The sequence below is a fragment of the Hydra vulgaris genome, chromosome 11, assembly GCF_038396675.1.
Source record: "Hydra vulgaris chromosome 11, alternate assembly HydraT2T_AEP".
Lineage (NCBI taxonomy): Eukaryota > Metazoa > Cnidaria > Hydrozoa > Anthoathecata > Hydridae > Hydra > Hydra vulgaris.
Window position 1 is genome coordinate 34,878,336 of NC_088930.1, and position 26,656 is coordinate 34,904,991.

General features: G+C 26.4%; 1 protein-coding gene across 2 annotated transcripts; it reads right to left on the minus strand.

Annotated features, from left to right (window-relative positions):
- Positions 1 to 25,907, minus strand: LOC100213254 (CWF19-like protein 1). Of its 2 annotated transcripts, XM_065810884.1 has the most exons (21): positions 25,774 to 25,907; positions 25,323 to 25,506; positions 24,804 to 25,186; positions 24,107 to 24,170; positions 23,786 to 23,870; positions 21,223 to 21,307; positions 19,206 to 19,316; positions 18,274 to 18,344; positions 15,466 to 15,591; positions 15,276 to 15,385; positions 15,112 to 15,196; positions 14,910 to 15,032; positions 14,729 to 14,774; positions 14,599 to 14,640; positions 12,300 to 12,379; positions 12,136 to 12,228; positions 12,022 to 12,044; positions 11,810 to 11,903; positions 514 to 627; positions 331 to 428; positions 1 to 245 (listed from the first exon to the last, which is right to left on the minus strand). In XM_065810884.1, exons 4-21 carry the CDS (start codon positions 24,121 to 24,123, stop codon positions 104 to 106), a joined length of 1,545 nt encoding a protein of 514 aa, XP_065666956.1. In that variant the 5' UTR covers positions 24,124 to 24,170; positions 24,804 to 25,186; positions 25,323 to 25,506; positions 25,774 to 25,907; the 3' UTR covers positions 1 to 103. The 2 variants fall into 2 exon arrangements, with proteins under 2 accessions (XP_065666956.1, XP_065666955.1); XM_065810883.1 differs by lacking the exons at positions 24,804 to 25,186; positions 25,323 to 25,506; positions 25,774 to 25,907 and having other exon boundaries at positions 24,107 to 24,230.
- Between the last annotated feature and the right edge of the window lie 749 nt (positions 25,908 to 26,656).

Consider the following 26,656-nt stretch of genomic DNA (forward strand, 5'->3'; position numbering starts at 1 on the left):
TTATCAAGAAAAAATTATTTTTACAAATAAACTATCAACTAATTATAACATTGGTCGAAATACAAAGATAGTGAATTGAAAAATTGTTTTATAAAAAACATGGCTAATCAAAATTAAAGTCGTATGGTTGGAATCTTTTTCTTAAATTGTTTGCACACTTGGATTCTTCTTCGACAGAAAGTTTACATTGCTTCCAATCAATACGGTCCGGAAGATTTAATAATGAAGGACTAGTCAAAGCTTCCCTAAAAACATAAGGAATAAAAAATTTTTTAAACATTTTAAAACTAAAAAGTATTTTCGAAAAAATAAAAAAAAACTTTTTATTACCTGCCAAACTGAAGCGGCATTCTTCCTTTAACTTTATGCAACAAACGTTCACCTGTCGACAATTCGACTAAGAAATATGGCGTTGTGACTGCAACCATCTAAAAAAAAGTTCAAAAATAATTTCATATTAATAAGTCATAATTATTAATACAATTAACATTACATGTAAAACAAAAATTCAACCTCACTAAGATCTTTTTCTTTTGGAATCTCAATAAAATCCATGCCTGCTGATTGACCAAGATCTAAAAACGTGTCTTTTACTTCACTACAAAGATCTAACGGTATACCAATAACCTATAAACAATGACAAAGTTGTAATAAAAAAGTTATTGTAAGTAATATTACTTGTAAACAATAAAAGTTATTAAATATGTTAAATATTTAATAACAATTTGTATGACTATGCTAAAGCAACAATCAAACTTACTTGTATTTACTAAATATAAAAACTTTATTTTTGAAAAATAAACTTTAAATATAATAAATAAAATCATACAAAATTTAAATAGCATATGTATATACAGTGATTGTCTGTCTGTGTGTGTATATACATATAACGGGTTATATTAAAAACAGTAATTAAACTTAATTTCAAAAAAGAATAAAATAGTATTTTAGGTGGGCAATTTATTTGCATACTAATTTTTTTCAATCAAACCATTGCGTCTTACAAAGTCTAATCGGTACCGAAATGACTCAGAAAAGCGCAAGAAAGTGATCAACTGTAAACTTTTTCCCTTTAGAATGATTTTTCAAATAGAAGCTGTACAAAGGTTCTCGACGGCGTTCTTGTTTTTCTTTCATTTTTCTGTAACAATGAATTATTCTAATTTAAAATAAAACAAGTTTTGTAGAGAACTGAAAATACTACAAACTAGGTAAGATTGCAACCATAATTAATATAAAATATGTTACAAAACTTTGTCTTCAAAATAATTACCGTTTTTTAGTTATAACCCGTTATATATATATATATATATATATATATATATATATATATATATATATATATATATATATATATATATATATATATATATACATATATATATATATATGTATATATATATAATTTATATATATATATATATATAAATACGTATATATATATATATATATATATATATATATATATCTATATATATATATACATACATATATATATATATATATATATATATATATATATATATATATATATATATAAATATATATATATACATATATATATATATGTATATATATATATATAATTTATATATATATATATATAAATATGTATATAATATATATATATATATATATATATATATATATATATATATATACATACATATATATATATATAAATATATATATATATATATATATATATATATATATATATATATATATATATATATATATATATATATATATATATATAATATATATGTATATACACACATACACACGGCAAAATGGAAAAAATAAACTTGAAATATTCAATCAAAAATATACTGATTCCATAGCACGATGCAAGCCCTCAAGCAAGCATTAAAAGTTTATAATCTTTGTCTCCGAGACAAGTTTCATATATTATCATACTGAGAAGCAAATTTACTTAATAAAAGATATGAAATAATATCAAAGCGCCGGCATTCAAAGAATATATTACTTACCTTATTCGACACCGGGGACTAAAATCTTTGATATATATATATATATACATATATATATATATATACATATATATATATATATACATATATACATATATATATACATATATATATATATATATACATATATATATATATACATATATATATATACATACATATATATATATACATACATATATATATATATATATATATATATATATATATATATGTATATATATATATATATATATATATATATATATATATATATATATATATATATATATATATATATATATATATATATATATATATATATATATATATATATATATATATATAGTATTGGACAAAACATTTGCAACCAACATTGAACAATGCTAAAAAGTGTTCCTAATTTTACATGTCTTAAAAACAAAACGAACTATACTACCACAGCAAACAGTTCAGGAGTCTGGAGTCATAGCATGCCATGACATGAGCAATCAGCTGACAGGTGACAGCACACAGGCAGAATTTCGTTGACAAGTGCCATTTTGCAGCGGACAAAACAAGTGCAACTTTTTTGGTTTGTTTCATTTTCTTAAGTCTGGTCCGTGTCAACGTCACAGAAGTTTTTTAATAATTAAAGGAAGTATCCAGAAGTTTCCAGAAGAAGCATCTGGAAGCATCCAGTAGCATCCAGAAGTATCCAGAAACATTCAGAAGCATCCAGAAGCTTCCGGAAGCATTGAAAAGAAGCATCTAGAATCTTCCAGAACAGGTTCACACAGGTTCATTTTACTATATAAGAGACATCTAATTCGACATGTAATTCAGTAAGTATATGGAAGTCAATCAGTCAGTCTTATCAAGACAGTTTATCGAAGTTAGTTTTATCAAAGTGTTTTATCGAAGAACATCAATACAAGAAGTGAAATACAACAAGTGTTTCATTACATCAATACAGTCCACATCCAACCAAGACGTTGTGTTCCACAGAGCATTATTGTATCATCATAAGGTAAATGTAACACGGTAAGCCTTGAGAAGCGTGATTATTTATTTTTATTATTTTTACAACTTCAAGTGCAAAAATGGCTCCCGACAGTCTTGGATTGGAACTAAGAAAGAAAATTATTGACGATTACGTAAGTGGAATGTCACAAAAAAGTATTTGTGATAAATATCGCGTGAAAAAATGGACCGTATCAAGACTATGTTCCAAATATCGTTCTACGGGGAAGTTGGCAGCAGATAACAAAGGTGGAAGACTGTATTCCACCACTTCTAGAGAGGATTCTATGATCGTCAGATCCGTCAAGAAGGATCCCTGGATATCATCAGTCGAGATACAATAGCAATTAGAGCTGCCTGTATCAGACCGAACAATCAGACAACGTGCTGTTGAGGCCCGATTGTTTTCTCGACGCCCTGAAAAGAAACCGCCGATTTCACTAAAATACCAGAAGAAAAGACTCCTGTTTGCTACATCTCATATTGACTGGAATGTGCAGAAATGGCGAACTGTCCTGTTCAGTGATGAATCGAAGTTCAACATCATTGGGAGCAATGGCATTTGCCGTGTATGTCGACCGGCCGGAAAACGCCTCAATTTACGTTACTGCCATAAGACTGTGAAGCATGGTGGAGGCAATGAAATGGTCTGGGGGTGTTTTTCTGCTAACGGTCTAGGTCCAATACATCGAAAAGATGGAACAATGGACCTTTTCATGTATAAAAATATCCTGAAAGATGTTATGTTACCTCATGCTGAATGGAATATGCCAATAAAATGGGTTTTTCAGCAAGACAGTGATCCGAAACACACTGCAAAAGTAGTCAAGCAGTGGTTTCAAGACAACCACCTATCGGCGACAGATTGGCTGCCTCAATCTCCGGATCTCAACCCTATCGAGAACCTGTGGGAGATCGTCAACCGCAGAATTAATCGTGAAGGTGTTGGTAATAAGGATCAACTGTTTAAACAAATCCAAAAGGCCTGGTCAGCGATTCCACAAAGTTTCATTGATCACCTAATCGAATCTATGCCTCGAAGATGCAAGGCTGTGATCGACAACAAAGGATTCGCCATGAAATATTGATAGCGAAATACAGCTTGGTCAACATTTTGTCGAGTTGCACTTGTTTTGTCCAGAAGGAAATCAACTTTTTTTTAATACTTTTGATTAATTTATTAATTTTCGTGTACAAATAATGAACTTTGTGATGAATAAAACTTGAAGAACTTTGTCTCTAAACAGTTACATAGTTATTTCTCTAAATTGAAAAAATGCAGGACTTTTATATAAAGAAACTAAATTAGCATTATTTGGTTGCACTCGTTTTGTCCGATACTGTATATATATATATATATATATATATATATATATATATATATATATATATATATATATATATATATATATATATATGTATATATATATTTTTTGTATTTCACCTCCCCAAGGCCGAGAAGGCCACTACAGAAAAGGAGGCTATTTGTGGTTATAACCCTCCCTTAACTCTATAACTCCAAAACATGAACCTTGACGAACAAAGCCGTTGCGTGGAGAAACAAGTTGATCGCGGTACTACCAGGGACGTGGCAGGAATCGAACTCGGAACCTTTAATATATATATATATATATATATATATATATATATATATATATATATATATATATATATATATATATACATATATATATACATATATATATACATATATATATATATATATACATATATATATATATATATATTATATATATATATATATATATATATATATATATATATATATATATATATATATATATATATAATATATATATATATATATATAAAAAAAAAACACTGATTATTGTAATTGTAAACAAAAAATAGATTGCCCTTTAAATGGAAAATGCCTTTTGAAAAATGTAATTTACAAGTGCATTGTTTCCTCACAAAACAACCCTGATAAACAATATATTGGCTTAACCGAGGGGGAATGGAAAAAACATGCCAACCACAAACAATCATTTAAACACAAAAAATATTCAAAAGAGACTATGCTGTCAAAATATATTTGGGATTTAAAAGAAAAAAATAAAAATTTTAATTTACAATGGTCTATTCTAAAATCTGCCCCTGCCTATAATAACATTTCCAAAAAATGTATGCTATGTTTGCAAGAAAAATTTGAAATAGTTACTCATTTAAATCAAGAAAATTTATTAAATAAAAAATCTGAATTAATTTCTAAAATACGAAAATAAATACCTCTTAAAAAATTATAAAAACAAATGACCAAATTAAACTATCCCCATTCCAAAGAAAATTATTTCATAATTACTTTCTGTAACTTCCCGTTAACAAAAAAATATAGTAATTAAAAATATTTTATAATAATTTATAACTTCCTGTAAAATATTTTTTTCTATAAATTGAATTTTTTTTTAGATTTAGTAACTCTTCCTTATGATCCAGCAATGGTGAAACTTCAAGTCGAAGATAAAAGTTAGATAAGTGTTTTTTACTAATTTATTATTGCTCTGTTCTTTAAGAACATTGAGCACTCTATTTGTAAAATACACTAACATAATTTACATATATATATATATATATATATATATATATATATATATATATATATATATATATATATATATATATATATATACATATATATATACACATACAGTCCCTGATCAAATTATTAGCCCACGTTGCTATTTCTGTAATTTTTCTCATTCTAGTGGTAAAATTTGATTTTTTCTTCAAAGATACAAAAACAAATTTTTTATTTATACAAAATATAATTATTTTCTAACATAAAATACACAAAATTTTGATAAGAATATGTTTATTAAGAGAAATTCTCAAGATTTTGTTGATCCTCCCTTATTTTTAATCCTGCACGAAGGCGATTTGGCATACTAAAGAGAGACAATTTACAGCCATTTCTTTCAAATGTGCATTATGGTTGCAATGCCAAATAACTTTTTCAATCAATTGGGTCCTATTTGTTATTTTTTTGTAGGAAATTTCTCTATTTAATAACTCCCATACATTTTTTATTGGGTTTAAATCCGGGGAGTTCCCTGGCCAATCCAATAGTGGATTTTTTTGAGAAGCTAATAATTTTTTAATGAAATTTACTGTGTGGCATGGGATAACCGACCAAAACATGACTTTAGAATGATGTTTAATTGTTTGGATTATACAATCTTCATGGAATTTTTTGTTGACAGCCCATTTGAAATATTGAGCCTTTTGAGTCATAATTTCTACGGTAGACTCATTGCTGAAGCATACCTGAAGAAAATAGAATAAAAATTATCACAGAATATTAAGACTGAATATATAATATATGGAATTATAATGACATACCAATTTCCGGTCATCAAAAGTGAAACTATGATACTTCTTCGCCCAATCCAGGCGTTTTTCCTCTCTGTGCTTTGGTTAATTTTGACTTTTGTGCTGGCCTTCTACTTCTAATGCTCAATCAATACAAACTTCGTCGAACAGTGATTGTCGCTACATTTATTCCCACATTGAACTTGCTGGTTATTGCAGAACATGTTGCAAATCTATTTTCTTTTACTATTTTTACTAGCATTCTCTTATACCTGAGTGTTATTTTCTTTTTTCGACCGCATTTGCCTTGTCTCCGAACACATAATGGGAGGCCATTTTTCAATTTGTCTTGGATTCATTTTACAGTGCGTCTTGATATATCACATTTTCTTGATAATTCACTATGCGGTAGTGGTGTAGTAGTAAACCACTCGTTTCATAAGCAAGAGGTTCCGAGTTCGATCCTCACCACGTCCCTGGTAGTACTGCGCTCAACTTGTTTCTCCGCGCAGCGGCCTTGTTCGTCAAGGTTCGTGTTTCGGAGTTATAGAGTTGAGAGAGGGTTATAACCACTATTAAGTAGCCTCCTCATGTGTAGTGGCCTTATCGGCCTTGAGAAGGTTAATAACAAAAAAAAAAAAAAAAAAAAACTTATTGAGGAATGCTTGTTAGTCAAAAGATATTGAATAACTGCTTTTTTTTCAGAACTAATATCTTCTTTTTTTCCCATTTTGTAATTTCGAGCTTTAAAACAACTTATTTCTACTGAAACTATTTTAAGAAATAAAAATTGTTTTTTATAGAAAAATACATAATAAAATATTGAAATAATTGCTTATTGCTTAAAAATTGTTCCAAAGTACAAAATACAAATCTAAGTATGTTATAAACAAAAAAATATAAATTAACTAGTAACAATATTGCAATCAGATTTAAATGGCACCAAAAACATTAAAACGTCAAAAATTAACAAAATTGATAAGATGGGCTAATAATTTGATCAGGGACTGTTATATATATCGGTAGTTACATAGATTAGATTGTATGTAGCACTTTTTGCGTTTTTGAAGTTTGTTCCATAAAATGCTCAAAACAGTGTAATCTTTGATGTGGGAAAAGGATTTATCTCTAAATAGTCGGAATAAAAAATAAAGATGTAACTTATTGACATCAAGAAATATTGTTTTTATCAATATCACTAATTGCCTTAACTTTAAATACATCCAAATTATGTTTTAGTGATACAACCTATTGCCATATAACTACTGAAATATGAGTCTAAGGGAAAAACCAGTGATGTCACATATAACTACTGATATATGAAGAGTCTAAGGAGAAAACAAATGATGTTACATTTTAAAATTTTTTGAGTTATGAACAAGAAGATCTTGCTAAGAATAGTAAGTGAATAAAATTAAAATTGCGTTATTTATTCATAAAAAAGAATTTCATTTGCCGAAAGCAGAGATGTTTTATGCCAGAAAGGTAGAAGCACATTGTAATGCAAAAACTGGCCATGTAGCTGTGCATCTTCTTCTTAGTTGTCTCCTTACACCTTATTACATCTTTCTTACATCTTATCACATCTACTTAGCTTGCTAAAAATATGAGTTGTCCTAATATTTCTGTAAATAGTTGTAGTGGTAAAGCTTCATAAGCAGAAGTTTCAAGTTCCATCCCCACCATGTCCCTGGTAGTACCACGCTCAACTTGTTTCTCAATAAACAAGGTTTGTGTTTTGAAGTTTCAGAGTTGAGAGAGGGTTGTAACCACAATTAAGTAGCCTCCTTGCCTGTAGTGGCTTTCTCAGTCTGGTAAGGTAAATTAACATTATTAAAAAAATAAAAAATAAAAGAAAAAGACGTTTATTATTTTAGACTATGTACACATTTAGTATACAGTGCTTAGAATCAAATAACGCTCACTTACCTTTTTACAATGAAACTTATGGGGAGAAGAGAACAGATGATGTAGCATGCATGCCGGAGCACTATTTTGACTACATTTTACCGAAAGATATATCACACTTGCAGCTTTTTTTTGTGATATAATTTAATATAAAGAAACAAAAACAGTTTCAAGAAATCAAACTATCCTGATAAGGGGCTACCGCTGCATGAAATGTGACCATAATATAGCATTAACTACCCAGAAAAGTTGAGCAGAGCTACCAGTAAATTGGATGGAAGAGTTTCATTCCATTCATAAGAAACCTTTACCATTTAAAATTATCAAGATGAACCTGAACATGTTCCATAATTTTTCTGAACATATCAAACCAAACAAAAACATATCAAACAAAACATATCAAAAAAATATGTTACAATAAAGATTCAGTTTAAATGGATCTTTTGAAAGAGTTTTTATATTATAAGGTTTCGCAAAAAAGTAACAATTATTAAAAAAAAACCTCACATTCTTGTATAATAAAAGACTGTCAATCTGCTGCACCAAGTATGCTGTACCAAGTTCTAAAATATTTTTAGCATGCCTGAGGCCTAACAGTTGTTTTAATGACCTGTCCCAAAAAGGTCAGTTGAGCAATGATGAATTAGTGTAAAAGTTGAACTTGAGTGTATACTTATTACTTTAACAGATAATGATATTAAACAATATTAATTAAGAATTCAAAAAAAAATTTTTTGAATTCTTAATTAATATTGTTTTTACATATTTTTTACTGTATTATTTTAAAAAATACTTCTTTTTCTTTAATAGGACTAAAAAAGAGAAAATGATTTTTTCTTTAAATTTGACCCATTTAAGCTTAATTTTATAAAACTGTTTCTTGAAATTTTAAAATTTTTTACATTTTCTAACTTTATTGAAACAAATTTAAAAAAAAGTTTTACACAGTTTTTAAGTATTAAAAAAAGAATTGCTTGTAAAAGTAAACAACTCTTTTAATTAAATTTTTATATTAAAAAAAAAAATCAATTATTTTATCATTAAAAACTCTTTTAATTAAAATATCATTAAAACTCATTTAGTTTTTAAAATTTAATTATTGTTTCGTCGACTATTGTATTATTTAATTGCTATGTAACCATAGAATTGAAATGATAGCGAAACTTAAAATCTCAAGTTTGTTAGTTGACCTTTTTATGTAGTCAAAATATTTTCAAAATGATAAAAAATGAATAAAATTTTTTGTAGTTATCTAAACAGTTTTTTGATTAAATCTATTTTGATAAAAAAAAAATTATCCATTATTAATTATTAAAAAAAATTGTTATTTGAATACATAAAGATATAACTCTCCAAACAAAAGAAATTGCTGTTAGACAAATTAAAGTATAATTTAATGTAATTAAGTTATTAATCAATTATTAAAAAAAAGAAAAAAGTCTAATTAATACTTTTAAATGTTAAGTATAAATGCAAATAGAATTTTAAATGTTTTGTATGAACAAAATTACCAATTAAACCATTTTATATAACTTCTCTTGTTTTATTTAAAGTATTAGTGCGCTGTTTTTAAAAGTTCAACAACTTCTAGTTTTACAAGTTATCAGGCAAATTTTTTTTTTAATTAAATTTATGGTATTTATTATTTATAACTTCAATAAAGTATTTATAATTCCTGTATTATGTATTGTTCAGTTACTTAATATTATTAAAATATTTTTATAGCAATTACCATCGAGCCGTAAAAATTATCCATTAATTTTTCTATGTTCTCCTAAACATTCAATCTTCGTTTGAAATCTATCATTACATTTTTAAGCAACAATATTAATGCTGATAAAAACCAGACATGATTTATTCTATGTTAGAAGTTGTTATAAAACGTAGAATTTTTATATTTATGTTCCTTCAAATCAAGCATGATAAAATTCCACAGGTCTTTTTAGAAAAATCCAGCATAGGCTTTAAGGAGCCAGCACACCACTGTAGTAGAACAAGAATAGGGCACATAGATGTTCCAAATCTAAAATCCAAGAAATAATGAAACTGTTCAGCTAATGTCACTTAATTTTAGTGAAATATTGATTGTCCATTAATTTGTAAATTTGTACAGTTATTGGTCCCCATAAGATTTTTTGATGTTTTAGATATGACACTCTGAGGCAATTCATTGACATGTTTTAAATTTACTTAATAATCATTTAGCATTGAAAAATTATGATTATGTTAAATTTGCAACCCCCTCATCTTTAAAAAGATGAATATATTTACATGGTCATAACTTTCGAACACTAGAAGATTATTAGATGAAATTTAAAATCTGTTGATGAATTCATGTTAATATAAGATAGAAAAATTAAATACTATATTAGCTTATTATTCTCAAACTTAAGCAGGATCGGTGAACATTTTTTGGATATTTTTGTCTTCAGGTTCCAATAACTGTAAGTTTTGCTTAGCCTTCTTTCTTGACATAAGCATAAACATACTTAGTTTAGAGCATGCCCAATGGCCAAAAGTGTCATATGTGAAACATCAAAAATCCTGTGGGTGCCCACGGATAAATCCTATTGAAAAACTTATAATTCAAATATGTGTAACAATGGTCTGTGATTTTCAAAACGTTAATTACTTTATTTATAAGCAATGTTTTTAGACTTATTTAAGCATTCAATTATCAAATAATTTTCTATTTAAACAAATTATCAAATGTTTTTATGAAAGCTAGTAGGTAGATGAAATATATAAAGATTAGGAATTGAGCAGCCGTGGGGCAGTGGTAGTGCACTTGCATCAGAAACAAAGGATCCGTGAATCAAACCCCACCTCTGGGTAAACTTTGCAACCCCAGTTAGTTATTAAATACTCATTCGCGGTGCTCTGTGATGAGAATGTATAGACCTAATAATGTAAGCACCTAAAACCTAATAAAGTAAGCACTTAAATAAATAAATAATAAAAAAAAAGAATTTAACTAAAAAAATCTTGTTAAAGTTGTTACAAGTGTAATCTAAGTTAAACATGGAACAAGCCAATCAAAACATGGAACAAGCCAATCAAAACATGAAACAAGCCAATCAAAACATGGAACAAGCCAATCAAAACATGGAGGGTTTGAGCAGGGAGAATCTATGTGAGAAATAAATCTACTAGAAAAAATATTTTTTTTTATTTTTCTACTTTTCTAAAAAGAAAATGTCTGGAAACGCACAGAATATATATTTATTACTGTGAATTTAAATTTAATAACATGATACTAGTAATAGCGATAGAATTGTATTATACACCACATCAAATTCTATAAAAAACTATTTGTTTTTAAAAATCACTAGTATCTAACTCATTTAGTAGAAGCAATTATAAATTACTCCCAGTCCTTTAAGTGTAGTATATATTTATTAAGATACCAGATCCCAAATATTAAGAAAAATTTTTTTATAGATATTTATAAATATATATTTATGGGATATTAAATTTAAAGAACTACATTGTTTATGTTTCATATTTTAAATATTTAATGATTAATTAGGTGTTTACAAGGTAGATTTCACACTTTAGATTTATAATTGCTCCAACAAAAAGTAATTTAATGTTACCTGCAACTGTAGATGTTGTGTATAAAAGTTCCGCTCAAAGGATATCAGAGATTTTTGTTCAGCATTAAACATTTTACGTAATCCTTCTTTGTATCTTGTTTAAATTGTTAAAGTCTCCATTTTAAAATTTTGTGATTTGTAATTAGACTATGCATAAAAAACAAAAAATTGTAACAAAAAAAAAACACACACACAAAACACAGAAAGGATACTTTTCTAACTCCAATCGAACATCCTTAAAACACAAGTGAAACAAAAATCAAATGTAAAATCTCATAAAGAAAAGTTACAAACTTTAAGAAAGAAAAATAAATGTTGAAACATACGTCAGGAAGCACAACAGTTGAATTATGATGTGATATGGGTAATATTAGGAGATGGTCATCATTAATTGCGCCTTTGGCAACTGCCATGTAAGTCTTAAAAAATTTAAATATTTTATTTTAAGATATGAAAAAAAAAAAAAAAAAAAAAAAGTTTGAAAACTCACTGATTCTCCAACACTAACAACCAAATGCTTCTCAACATCTTTGCTGCCCAAACAAAACCAACAATCACTTGTTAATGTTGCTAAATAACATAAGAAATTTTTTATGGTACATATACATACATAAAATGATACATGTATATATATATATATATATATATATATATATATATATATATATATATATATATATATATATATATATATATATATATATATATATATATATATATATATATATATATATATACACGAATAATTTAAGTGTGTTCTACAAAATAGAGTGGTCAATGTTCTTAAAAGAACAGAGCAATAATATATTTTTTTTCATTCTACACTGTGTTTTATCAATTAAAACTCATCAGAAATCTGATTTCTCATACAACCTTGTTTTAAGTTTCTTTTTTTCTCTAAAATTATTACAAAAAAAAATTCATTTTTCATATTTCAAAAAAGTTTTCACACTTTCAAGCAGTCTATTGTAGCTTTTTTTAATTAAAAAAATGATACTTAAAAAAATATCATTTTTTAATAACTTCGATATTTGACCCCTTCACCACCATTCTTAAAGTATTTATTTCCTAAAATAATGCTAAATGACAAGTTTTTTTTTTTTTAACCAAAATTTTTGTAGAGTTTTATATGTAGTTACTTATAAAGTTTCCATCAGTTTTTCAATACTCGTATTGAGAACCAGTATTGAACTAAATTTTTCTGATATTGAAACTGAATCACAATAACACTTCTTTTTTTTTTTTTAACTTAATAAAGATAGAAATCTTTCTTCATTTTTCAAACTTAATAAATCTTTCTTCATTTAAAACAAAAAAGCCAGAGATTTTAATTATTTTAGTTTTCTGATTAATTTCAGTTTAAATAAATATTTCGTTTTAATCATAAAAAAAATGTAACTGTGTTCCTTTTTTTTTTGTGTTCAAACTTCATTATTAACATTAATAATTTCATCAATAGTATCATTCTTCATTTTGTGTTATATATGAGGTTTTGTCAAACTTCATATATACACTCTGACAGATTAGTTCTACTATACTAGCTTCGCTAATTTCAATTAGATCTTCCATTATCCCCTAAAAATATTGCATTTAGTTATATATTAGCTCTGCACATTAAATCTCAGTATAATATATAATTTTATATTATAAAGATCAACATGTTCTGCAAAAGAATGTCTTTACTTGAAATTCTAAAACCTTTTGTTCTCAGCTTAGTTTTTTTTCTTCTTCTAATCTTCTAAAATCTTCTAACTTTTTATTGTTGTACCATAAGCTGCCATTTTTGAGAAGTTTTACAAATCTTTTAAAAGTTTTCGGCTCAGAAATTAAATATTTTCAAAATCTGCAGAACTACAACAGATCTACTATTTTTCTGAGGAGACAATTTTTCTCTTTCTCACTGACATGTAAGATTATTGTTTCATTACAAATCAAAACATTTGACTCTTGTGCAAAGTTTGTATTTTAAATAGAACTGATAAGATATTAGTAAAACTCTTTAGGTAAGGTGGCAAACATAACATAGATGATTCAGATAGATACAATAGCCTTTTTTAAATGATGATAAAAAGAAAAGAAAGCAGCCTCTTTGACTCTAGTGGACCCTTTGGTCTTTGGTTTTGGTGAATAACAAAAAAAAAAAAAAAAAAAAAAAAAAAACAAGAAGTAAAACTATCCTTGGTAAAATGATGATGATTAGGATTATATGGAGTATGTAAATAATAATAACATATAAACAATAACATAGAAAATTTATACTGAGATAATTTGTAGTTATAAGAACCGATAGAAGAAAAACTAGAAGATAGAAAAAGGTGTGAAAAAATATTGCTATTGGTAGTTAATTTATGCATTTTATTATGCATATCTAGCAATTTTAGGCATACATTTTAGCAATTGTAAAAAAGACAGTAGGATGAGCTATAGGCATAGTAGGATGAGTCATAGTAGGATGAATTAGATAGATAGTAGGATGAATTATAGAGGTAGTAGGATAAATATTCTTATAATTATCATCATTAAAAAAAAATTTATACTTTTTTTTTTACAATAAAATCTTTGAAGTTTCTCAAAATACACTGGTCTTTCTTAAACTACAATGGTCTTTCTTAAATTTATAATTTATAAATCTGAAGAGTCTTTACAGACAATAAAAAAAACTGATGAGTTATTTTTAATAATTTATTTAAATTTAAAATTATATATATATATATATATATAAAATACAATTTTATATTGATTAATAATAACAACAACAATAACAATTTCAAATAGTAGTAAGAACTTACGTGGCCCCTTCGGTACTTTATGTTGTTCCTGACTCTTTTGATCTATTGTAATTTAAATTTGGTTGTAATTAAAATAATTGATATTATATAAAAAGAAAAAAAAAGACCATTAAAAAAAAAACTTTCTCACCTCCCTTTCTTTTGTTATCTTCTCTGAAAAAAAACTGTTCTTTTTTCTATAAAAATACCCAACCAAAATTGTTATATAAAAACACTATGATTTATGTTACTTTTCATTATTACTTGTAATATTAATATTTAAAAATTACTCAGTTTGGTTTCTTAAAAAATAAAAATTTTTCTTTTCTTACTTGATTTTCTATAGTGTTTAACTTGACATCATCATAAGGGAATTCTGTGGTATCAGAAGGTTGCTTTATTAGCTCATCACGCGATATGCAACTTAATGGCTCAATCGAAAAAGCGTATATTGACTAAATAGCATTAAACAATGTTTAAATAACTGTGAAAAATGACAATCATTTCAAATCAGATAAAGTATAGTATTAAAACCTTTTGATTGGTATCATTAAATGAAGGTGCAAGAGCTATAAATCTTGAAACATGTTGCAGACTACCTCTTAAAACTTTATGATTTCTAGATAATAAAAATGAACAAAAAACAGCAGGAAGAAAAAAAGAAGATTTTATTAAAAACAATTAAATGTTAGTTTTACCTGTATGGTTGCCTCTCAAAAAATTTTTCATTGTGAGAACTGAAGTGATACCTAGGCTTCAATGATGAAGCAAGAAATGAGATTGAAGGTGATTCATTTCCTGAAGATAACTGGATAAAAAAAAATACCAGAAAAAATAAGAACAAAAAATAGAAAACATGAATGTTTACAAATAAACTAAAAAACTCACACTTGATTTTGTATATTTATTTACACCTTGAGGCCATGATGATGTTAAGAGAATATCAACACCAATAAATTTGTCATCTCGAATAAGTTGATCATTCAAAGAAGAAACATCAGCTTGTAAGGAATTCTTCATTGTATAAAGAAAAATAAAATTTAAACATTTTATAATACATATTCACTGCTAATAAGTAACTATGGCAAATAACAAGTTTCTATGGCATCAATAAGCAACTAGCATGCAACTCTTTACTAAAAAATTTACTTTTGATTAAATAAATTTCGAATTCAAACTTAAGCTAAATTTATATCAAATGTTTAATTGTTAACTTCTAACATCCTAACTTGATATAAAAAAGAAATGAAAGAAAAAGAAAACAAATGAAAAAAACAAAAGAAAAAATGACCAAAAAAATAAAAGTATGCTATTAATTAAATAACAAACTAACCTTCTATTTATATAAATATTATTTTTTTTACAAACAACAAACGTACAACTTGCGTGTTAAGGTTTATATTTTTATAATTTTTTTTACAGTGCCAGTTTTCTTACCAACACTGTAAAACACTTTTTACAGAGTTGGCAAGAAAACTGGCCTGCAAGGCTAAAAATTTAAATGCAGATATTTCCCTCAATTTCAGGGAATGAGTGAAATACTTTCAACCCCCCCCCCCCCCTTCTTCCTTCCTAAAAAGTATATATGCTTTTGAAATTCCCCCTCCCCCTCTTATCTTTTATGAATTTAAAAAAGGTTATAACTTTAAATTAAAAAATTTGAAATGACTTTTTAAATCAGAGCATGCGTACTTTTATAATTGACCCCCCTCCCTTTATGAATTTTTCAAACACGTTTTACAGATCTTAACTCTCCCTAATCACCTTATGGACAATCCTAAAGGTCTTGGTTTTGGCACCAAATCCCAATTTTGACCCAATTTTCAGGGCCAGAGTTACAAGGGGTAGGATTTGTGTGCATAAGGGGACACTATATTCTCTCCCCTATGCATACACTTTTTTATGTTTGTAAACTAAGATATTTAGTCACAAAACAAACCTTTCTATTGCTCAGCTGGCAAATTATTGGCAATGGTGAGACGGTAACTGTAATAGTTTAGTTTTTTTTTAAAAGTTATTTATTCAAAATCATTTAGTTATTAACAAATACTTGTTAATTGTGATAAATTAGAAAAACAAACATTACCAAGGAATATTTTTGTTAATTAGAGTGTATGTAATTTTGCATTACTTTTTATATGTTATTTTCAGACTCCCGTACCCCTATGAGCATATGTACTTTATGAACAACCCCTAAAGAGAATTGAATACAAGAAGGTTTCTTTTAATTTTTGTATTATTAAATGTACTAAAAAAAAAGTAAAATAGTTTGACAATGTCTAAGTAGTGTTTAATGTGGGCTTTTATTTTATATATTTTATTAAGCTCTGTACATGGGGTTATTTCAATTAAAATGCTTTTGAATGCACTGGTTAAATAGAGGTATTTTAGAATGTTTTGGTAACTGGAGTTTTAGGACACCACTTATATTTCTCCTATTATAAGACAGGATAGTTAGTGACTGTGTTGTGCGATGAGCGCAAGTAGCAAAAGGAAAAAAGATAGATCTAAAGACCAAAAAGAAAGTCAAGAAAAGTCTTGACCTTTAGTTTTTTTCTCACTTTAGCTCGTAACTTTTTACCTCATCTGATGACTGCCATATGGATTGCTGTTTGAGATGGTGCAGAGAGATCAACAGCAGCCATCTGAAGTTGTTGACACAGCAGCTTTGCTTGACTAACCAATTTAACTAATGCTTTACTAATTTCTTCAATTGGTTCTCAGATGTCTTTAATTGCTTTAAATAAAGATACTTATCTTCAGAATGCAACCAAAGTCTTTTTTTTTATATCTAATAAAAACTATAAGTAACTGATTTTTTCATTTCTATTTTGTTCTCTTTTTAATCAATTTTTCTATTATCCATGGGACTGATCTTTCATCAATTGTTGGAAAATTCAAACAAGTTCATAGTTCTAAACATTTATCTGAAATTTTCTTTTTTTGTCCTCTCACATTTTTGCAGATACCAAGCTGGTGAATTGGTTTGTTATTTGCCAATTTATTGTCATTTTTTTGTTCCTAATGATTCTTGAGATTCATTCTTACATAATTTTTCAATTTTCTCAAAGTGAATTATATATTTCGATGCGTCTCTTGTTTTTTTGGTCGCAGTAGAAATTTTGTTTGACATTTTGAATGTTGTGTACTAACTGAACTTGTAATGCCTTATACAACTTATTATTTGGTATTTAGAACAAAAAACATTTTTTAGAAACATTTACAGTCAAAGTCATAGCAGCCACATTAATTAACATAAATATAAGTTTAAAACTACTTTATTGCTCATTTGAAAATCTTAAAATAATTTTTATTTTAAACCCCTAGTATATATTCCTATAGTAAAGGCTTTGAATTTAAAGTTTATGATAAAAAGTGGCTCTTCACAACTCTTTGTTTTTAAAAATGACAAAACCAAGTTTCACATAATGAGGAGTGCCGCTACAATATATATATATATATATATATATATATATATATATATATATATATATATATATATATATATATATATATATATATATATATAGATAGATATATATATATATATATATATATATATATATATATATATATATATATATATATATATATATATATATATATATATATATATATATATATATAGATATACACACATATACGTATACATTGTGAAGGAAAGTTTAGTTTTATTTTAAAAAATAGAAAATTTACATTGCTTTGTTCAATACCACATTGATAAGCTAACGTCAAGCCAGAAGCTGTTGTAAATACCCCTTTTTTACCTAGAAATAAAAATTAAAAAGAAACTCTAGTAAGCCAACACTAAAATTATAAAACTAAGCTTTAAATATTTACTTAAAATGTTAAGCCTAAAAATTAAAAACAAAAATATATAATTTTATTTTCAAGTTATTCACCTTCCGGAGATCGCTTATTAAAAACAATAAATTTATTAAGCTATAACAATAAATTTGGTAAACTACAGATGAGGAGGCTACTTGTGGTTATAACCCTCTCTCAACTCTATAACTCCGAAACACGAACCTTGATGAACAAGGCCGCTGTGCAGAGAAACAAGTTGAGCGCGGTACTACCAGGGGCGTGGTGGGAATCGAACTCGGAACCTCTCGCTTATGAAGCGAGCGCTCTTCCACTACACCACTACCACATTTTCTTATATTAGTTATAATAAAGACAATCCTAAAAATTAAATTAAAAATTATTTTTCTAATAAAACTTTATTAATAATAACTTTATTATTAAATTTTATTAATAAAATAATTTTTTAAATCATAAGGCACTTGTATGAGTTACAAAAATGCTGTTGTATGTGGTTCATTCTATAAGACATCATAATTTCACCAGACAAGAAAATTAGATGTGTGCCTCATGTGTCATTAAATGATAGGACTACTTGAATTATGGGATGGTATAGAAGTGGGCCAAGTGTGGCTGTAGTAATTATACCACTTAGGTAGTAGCCACATAGTAGTGGCTATAACACTTAAGTATTATAAATACTTAAGTATAATAAGTATTATAAGATCTCCATACATGGCATCTACACAATGCCATCATGTTAAAAAAAAATTCTTTATCATGTTAAAAAAAAATTAAAAAAAAAAATTAAAAAAAAAATGTACCAAGGTATAATATATTTTCAAAAAGCTCCTCTCCATCTTTTAACTTTTCTTTGGAATAAAAAACTTCATGTTGTTTTAAGGTTGGCCCAAGGATATATACAGGAATTTCAACTGCAAAAATAAATATACAAATTGATTTACTATATATATATATATATATATATATATATATATATATATATATATATATATATATATATATATATATATATATATATATATATATATATATAAAATATTGTTATAGTTCTTTACATGGTAAGCGAAAGAGATGATAATAATCAACTTTTAATGGTCACTTATATGTTAAAACACTTAAATAGTTGTGAAAGTACATTATTTGCTTTTTAAGAAAACGCAATATATATATATATATATATATATATATATATATATATATATATATATATATAAAATAGTTACTATTAATGCAAATGTATTATATTGAATTATGAAATAAATAGATTTAAGATCATATGCTAATTAATACAATTTGTTTTCCATTTTTTCTTGTATTTACATCAATAATATAACTACAAAAAAAAAAGGCAGGACATAATAGTAGTATTTATTGTTTTTATGATTTATTTAAATTAATTATATAAATAAATAATGATACTAAATTAGTTAAATATTCAAAATAATATTTAATTGCATGCCCTCTATTTAGAATCACAGCTTTGCACCAATTAGGAAGTTGATCAGGTTTTGAAAACGCTTTGAGGAAATGTTTTTCTATGCATCCTGAACAACGCTCCATAATTCGCGCTTATTTCTTGGTCTTTCTTTAGTAACTACCTCTTTAACATCAATTTAAAAGTTTTTGATGGGATTAAAATCTGGAGACCATAAAGGCCAATCCATAACTTCAGCCCCGTCTACTACAAATCAATTTTTCATCCTACCACTGGTTCCTACAATGTTTTGGATCATTATCCTGCACAAAGACCAATTTTATTTTATTATAAATTTTTATTTATTTTATTATTATTTAATATTCTTTTTCCAGATAAATATGTTGTCCTATATTTCCATAAATCTGACAGCAGTATCTGCCACTAACAGAGATAGTGATGATGCTACTGCACATACTGCATACTATACAAAGGAGTGGTTCAATGATAATAATATCAAGACAATACCGTGGCCTCCATACTCACCTAATTTGAACCCGATTGAAAACATTTGGGCTTGGATTGACCGTGAATTGGCAAAGGTTCAAATTTGGCCAGCTGAAGGACGTCCTTAAGGAGACACTTGGCCAGCTGAAGGACGTATTTAAGGAGACCTGGTATAGGTTCCCAGAAGCAATGTGCAAAAATCTTGTTGAGTCTATGCCTAGAAGAGTTCTTAGTTGTATTAAAGCAAAAGACGGATACACAAAATATTGAATGGTTCATAAATAACGCCTTCTAATGTATCGTGCGTCTAAATTTATGAATAATTTTTTTTGACTTATTTTTTTAATACCATGTAGTTGTACCTAATTATTACTTAGTATTTGGACTTTTTTTGTAAATTTTTTTTAAATTTTGTATTCTGTATGTATTTATCTAATAAATAGAAAAAAAACTAAATCAAAATCTTTTTTCATTATTGTTTTATCGTTAAAAAACTAAAAATTTCTATTCTCAAATATGAGTGCGTCTAAATTTATGAAAACTACTGTAATAAGAAAGTCATTTTGTTGCCAAACTTTTTTAAATGTTATCTATATACGATGTACAGTTTGAATACAATATGTAACTTTTTTTACTGAAACATTTCTTATACTTTTATTATTGAATAAAGAAAAATTGCCTTAACTCAAACTAATATCAGCAAAAGTTTGATTTGCTTTAGTCAAATCTCTTTTCCTTGGTCTTTTGGAGGTTCAAGTTATTGGGAATTAACTTTATATAATATACCTAACAGTTAAAATAAACCTAAAATGTTTTGAATTTAAAAAATTGTAATACTTATTATATTTGTGTTATCATTAACTAACTGATAATTTAGAAAAATATTTTTTTATTACCTTTTGTTTTGCTTAACAAGAACTGTTTCCAATTTTCTACACATTGCGGATTTGCTGAGAAGAAATTACCAACACATAAAACCATCTAAGATAATGTTAAAATGATTGCTGTTAATTAAACATAATTTTGTTTTCAGCAAACCTGCTGCATTAAGAAATCAAAACTATAATAAATCAAAACAAAGTTGAAGTCTAAACTGTTGTCAGAGAAAATACAGGGCAAAAATGATAAGATTAGGAATTTGCTGATTCTCCTTTAAAAGTTTGTAAGCTTTTCTGTAAAAATACTTAAAACATAAAAATTACATTAACTACTTCTTTCTACAACAAGTCAAAAAATCTGTTTCAAAATAGTGTGTAACAACTAGTGATCGACTGAAATTCTGTTTCGGTTTTGGACAAAATTTTAATTTGAACCAATACCAAAACTTTGGTTTCTGTACTTTCTATAAATTCAGTAAGAAATAAAATTTTGGTTCAAAAACATACCAAAAGGCAAAATTACAAATATATGATTTTTAATTTTTATTCAATTTAGAAAAATAGTTTTACTTTTAGCAATTTCTGCAAAATATTTCTAAATGAAACTTGAAGCCTATTGCTCACTAGTTATTTAATTACTATATTTTATAAGCTTTGTTAGTGACCCCAAGTGCAAAAATTGTAAGATTTACAACAGAAAAGTTTTGCAGATCTGATAATCCTAAGTATCAGAACATGGCATTTGCAAAACTAACCATCTTATTATAACCAAAACTTTTGCTTTTGCTGAAATTTTGGTATTACTTTCAGTAAAATGTTTGGCAAAATGTTAGATTTGGTTTCGACATTAAACAAGTATACTCAAAATTTCCATTTATTTTGGTTTTGGCATATTTCCTATTTTGGTCAACCACTAGTATTAACAACCTGTACAACAAGTCAGCATTTTAGTCAACCACTAGTCAAACAACCTGTACAACAGGTCATTATTTTTGCTATTTTGACTAAATAATTTTCAAAACATTCTTTGATCCTAGGCAATTTTAGTGCTACACATTTTAATTTCATTGAATGTAAATTCTTTGTTTAATTCAACTATTTTTTAAACTTTTGTCACTTACATATCTATTGTTTAAAAAGAAAAAATATATTTTTAAATTTTCAAATTTTCTAAAATTATAAAACTATTGATTACATAAGCTGGAAAAATATGTTTTGTCGTTGTTGCATTTTTGAATATTTTTAAGAGAAAAAAATTAGAAAAATTACTTATGAAAAACTGTTGAGAAAAAATAGGTGGATGTCAACAACATGCGCTGAACATTTATTATTTAAACAATGACATATAACAAATAATATTAAAACTTTGTAACTAAAACAATAATAATATATTTAATAATAACATATATTTATAATAATAATAGCATATATTTATATATAAATATATTATATTTAATTCACTGTCTTACAATAAAACTATAACATAATTTAGGAGTAAAGTACTCACATTGCAAATTCAAAGAATTAGGTTATTATTAAGTGAAAATATTTTGTAGAAAGTAAAAAAAACTTAAGTAAAAATGAATCGTAGTATTTAATTGCAAGTAAGAAACTCAAGTAAAAACAAATTGCAAATAAAGTTAAAGTAAAGAATAAAGAGGGCCTGATGGTAATCAAAAATCACGCTTTGAAATTTGTTAAATCTTTTCAACATTTTCAGTTAAAAGTAAAACATGGTTTCTACTAGAGAAAAAAAATTATATATATATATATATATATATATATATATATATAAATAAATTCTTTTTATATGATCAAAATAAAGATAATGAAAAAAAAAAGCGGTATAAATTGCAACTATTAAATTATATTGAACATATTAAATTAACTTATAATATATTATTTATATTATAATATATTAACTTATAATATAGAATATATTAAATGAAATTATATTGAAACTAATAAATTACATTAAACAATTATATTGTCAGTGATAAACCCAGAGTTTATTTAAGGATATCATTTTTTTTTCAGCAATGAAGAGGTGAGGGTTCTTTATAGCCCCTCCCTTCTTTCCCTAGTTAAAACTGGTGCCACGACAATCATTTTTAATTATTACTTTGTATTTACCTTGTTTAGTTTATCCAAAGATAAGGAGTTGATTTAAAACAGCATCTTGTAATAAATAGGATTTCTTTGAACACATCGTTTTTGAATTTTGTAACAGGTTTTTAAATTGAGTTTTGTAACAACTTTCAATTTTTTAAATCTAATGTTTGGTTTGTAACCGAATGAGTTTTAAACATTAAACTGGTTAAATGAGTTAAAGTAATTATTTAACTCATTTTATTGTCCTGAAGAAAAAATGAAGCAGCTAAAATAAATTAGTCATTACTAATGCATTTGAAACCAAATTTTTTCTTCTTTATTCTTAATAAAAAAAACAAAAAATTTTTCTGGGTGCCCATACCGCCTCCAGAGATACCAAAAGGTCTGGGTTTATCCCCGACTGTATTAATATATTTAAATATAAAAAAAAATATTTATTGTAAAATTACTATTAAAAAATTTAACCAACCTCAAACGGACCATTTTTTTTGTTTATGCTTGCTATGCGCTTGAAAAACTTAGAAAAGTGACCATCAACACTTCCACACACTAATCTGAAAAACTTAGAAAAGTGACCATCAACATTCTATACAGTAATCTGTTAGTCTGAGTTTTTTAAATTTTTTCTTCAAGAAAATCACAAAATGGACTTTTTTAATACACACTGAAAAAACAGAAAAGTAGCTTCTTCAGTTTATATTTAAAAGGGCAGAGGCAGAGCATGGGACAAAAACATAAAGAAAAATTAATTTAATTTAAAAACTAAATAAAATTGGAAAGAACTACTTACATTTTAATTGGAGCCATTTTGATTTTTATCAGAATTTTTTCAGTTTTTATTTTGACTTGTTGACCTTCAGTTAAAAATAATTAATCTTATCACTAAATTATAAAGTTATTTTATTAAAGTTTTCAAACAATCGATATATTAAAATCAAACAACACATATATAAAAATGATATAAATCAAAATATATGAAAATACAAAAATAATATAGGGTAAACTGTTTAGTGGTCGATGTTTTTTTTTATTTAGCCTTATATAAATAATAATTTATCACTTGTTATTTCATAAACTATCAATCTTAAGGTTTTATTGTATAAAGGGATAGTCTGTAGCCTTTATGATTGTGTTTTATAGAAGTGCATTATATTTAGCGACTGATACGCTTAGTGTATCAGTTACTATATATAATACACTTCAATAAATAAAATACATTTAGCGTATCAGTCAACAGCCTTTACAATGCAAAATATCAAAATGCTAAGCACTGGATAACATCTTAAAATCGATGTTTTTATTCTTCAGTTTTTGATACTTATAAATTTTTTTAAAATTAGGTACTTAACACAAGTACTTAAATGATACATTGCAAAACAAAAAAGAATGTTTTTTAAAATTTACAATGTAAACTTAAAAAAAAACATACTTTGAAGAGAACATTGAAGTCTGTTTTCTATATTTTTAAGCGTAAGATGAAAACTTACAATTTAAACTAAATTAGAATACATAATTTTTCTGCTTTATTTTTATGGGCATCACAGCTTCACTTTTTTTTAACACCAGTGGTAGGTGTGTTTTTCTTCTTTTCTGCAGTTGCCAATTGTATTTGCTTGCAAATTTCTTTGGCAGCAATTGTTTCTTTCTTTTTTTGTCCGATATCCCCTAACATGGAAACTACTTGAGGTGTTGTCAAGACAGATGTTGCATGGAGTTCCTAAACAACTGTCTTAAATTTAGAAACAGTCTTTTTTGGTGATGGAAACTATCTGCAAATGATGCAGTAAGGCTTTGCTTTTAGCTGGTTTTTTAGAAAGTGATGTTGATGGAGTTAAGGTAAGAGGAGGTAGGAAAGTTTCCTCAATCATGTCTAAAGAAAAAAGAAATTAAAAATGCACGAAAACAATTAAAATTGGAGTGCCAGGGCAAATATTTATAGAACACAACTTAATACAGGCTATGCTATTTCAATAGAACTTAAAGGAAATATAAATATTATTTTCTACCTAGCTGTTTTCATTAACCTGGCTTCCCTTTACACGACTCATTGATTGTCTGCATTTTTTCTTTACTCATTGATTAACTGCATTACTTATTTGTAAATAATTAAACCATTTTATCCTAGTGGAAAAATGCAATGATTCTAAATGAGAACATTCAATGTCCAAGTCATCGCATCCAAATGAACATCTGTAAAAGATATGTACAAATTTAAATGGATTGAATATTTGTATTGCAATTGATTTAAAAAAAAAAAAATTGAATAATATTTTGAAAATTTGACGAGTAAAATTAACTTAGAACTTTATAGCTGCACCTGCTCCCAGTGATTCTATAAGATTAGTGCAACATTTATCAGATAAGATTTGAGTCCTAGCATTGAGTTTCTACTAGCGTATACTTAAAACTGATTATAGAATTAATTTACTAATAGGATATTTAAAATCTCAAACTTACCTCCTAATGTCTTTAATTGCATTACCAATATCTTTTTCAATATATTGGAATTTTGATGCCGTTCTTGAGCAGCTGCTTGTTTTAGGCGACATCTTGACTTTATTTTACTTTTAATTTAATTTTTTTTAGATCTAGAAGAATATAAACACATTTTAGGAGACATCTTGACTTTATTTTACTTTTAATTTAATTTTTTTTAGATCTAGAAGAATATAAACACATTTAATAACAATATAAACAACTAGATATTCATTTGAGAACTCCAAGGTTCGGAATTAATCACCAAGAGAATTACAGTGTTGCAATCTTGAATGATTTTGCAAATAGAGCTTTACAAAACATTTTTAATTGTCAAAAGAGAAATAATTTTGTGTAGAAATCACAACAATCAAAAAAGTTTTTTTAAAGTAACTCTAAAAATCTTTGCAAATTGAAAAATTTTTTCAGTTGATAAATAGTATGTAATGTTGTCAAAGACTGGAATAAAATTCAATAACTTATAGAAGTGCTAGTTTCAAACATAAACCACTTGCACAAATCACATAAAATACTGGATTTTGGCTCAGAACCCTTTTATACAATAAAGTTAGGATGGTAAATTTAATAATTTTTTTTTTTGTCACACTCTGAAAAACATAAAAAAATTTTTTCAGTCTTTAACACCCCTTCTACCCCCACTTCCCCTCTAGTGTTTTTATTTTAAAGGTTCGTACATTCATCTCATCTACTTCCATGCCATCATGAAAAAATTTCAATTATATTACATTTGTTATGCGTTTCTTATGTTTATCTGAAAACAGTTATAAAAATTACAACTAACAGTTAAGGGTATTTATGGAACTTTTGGAGGGCAAACAACTGGAGGGGCTGTCAACCACTGGGT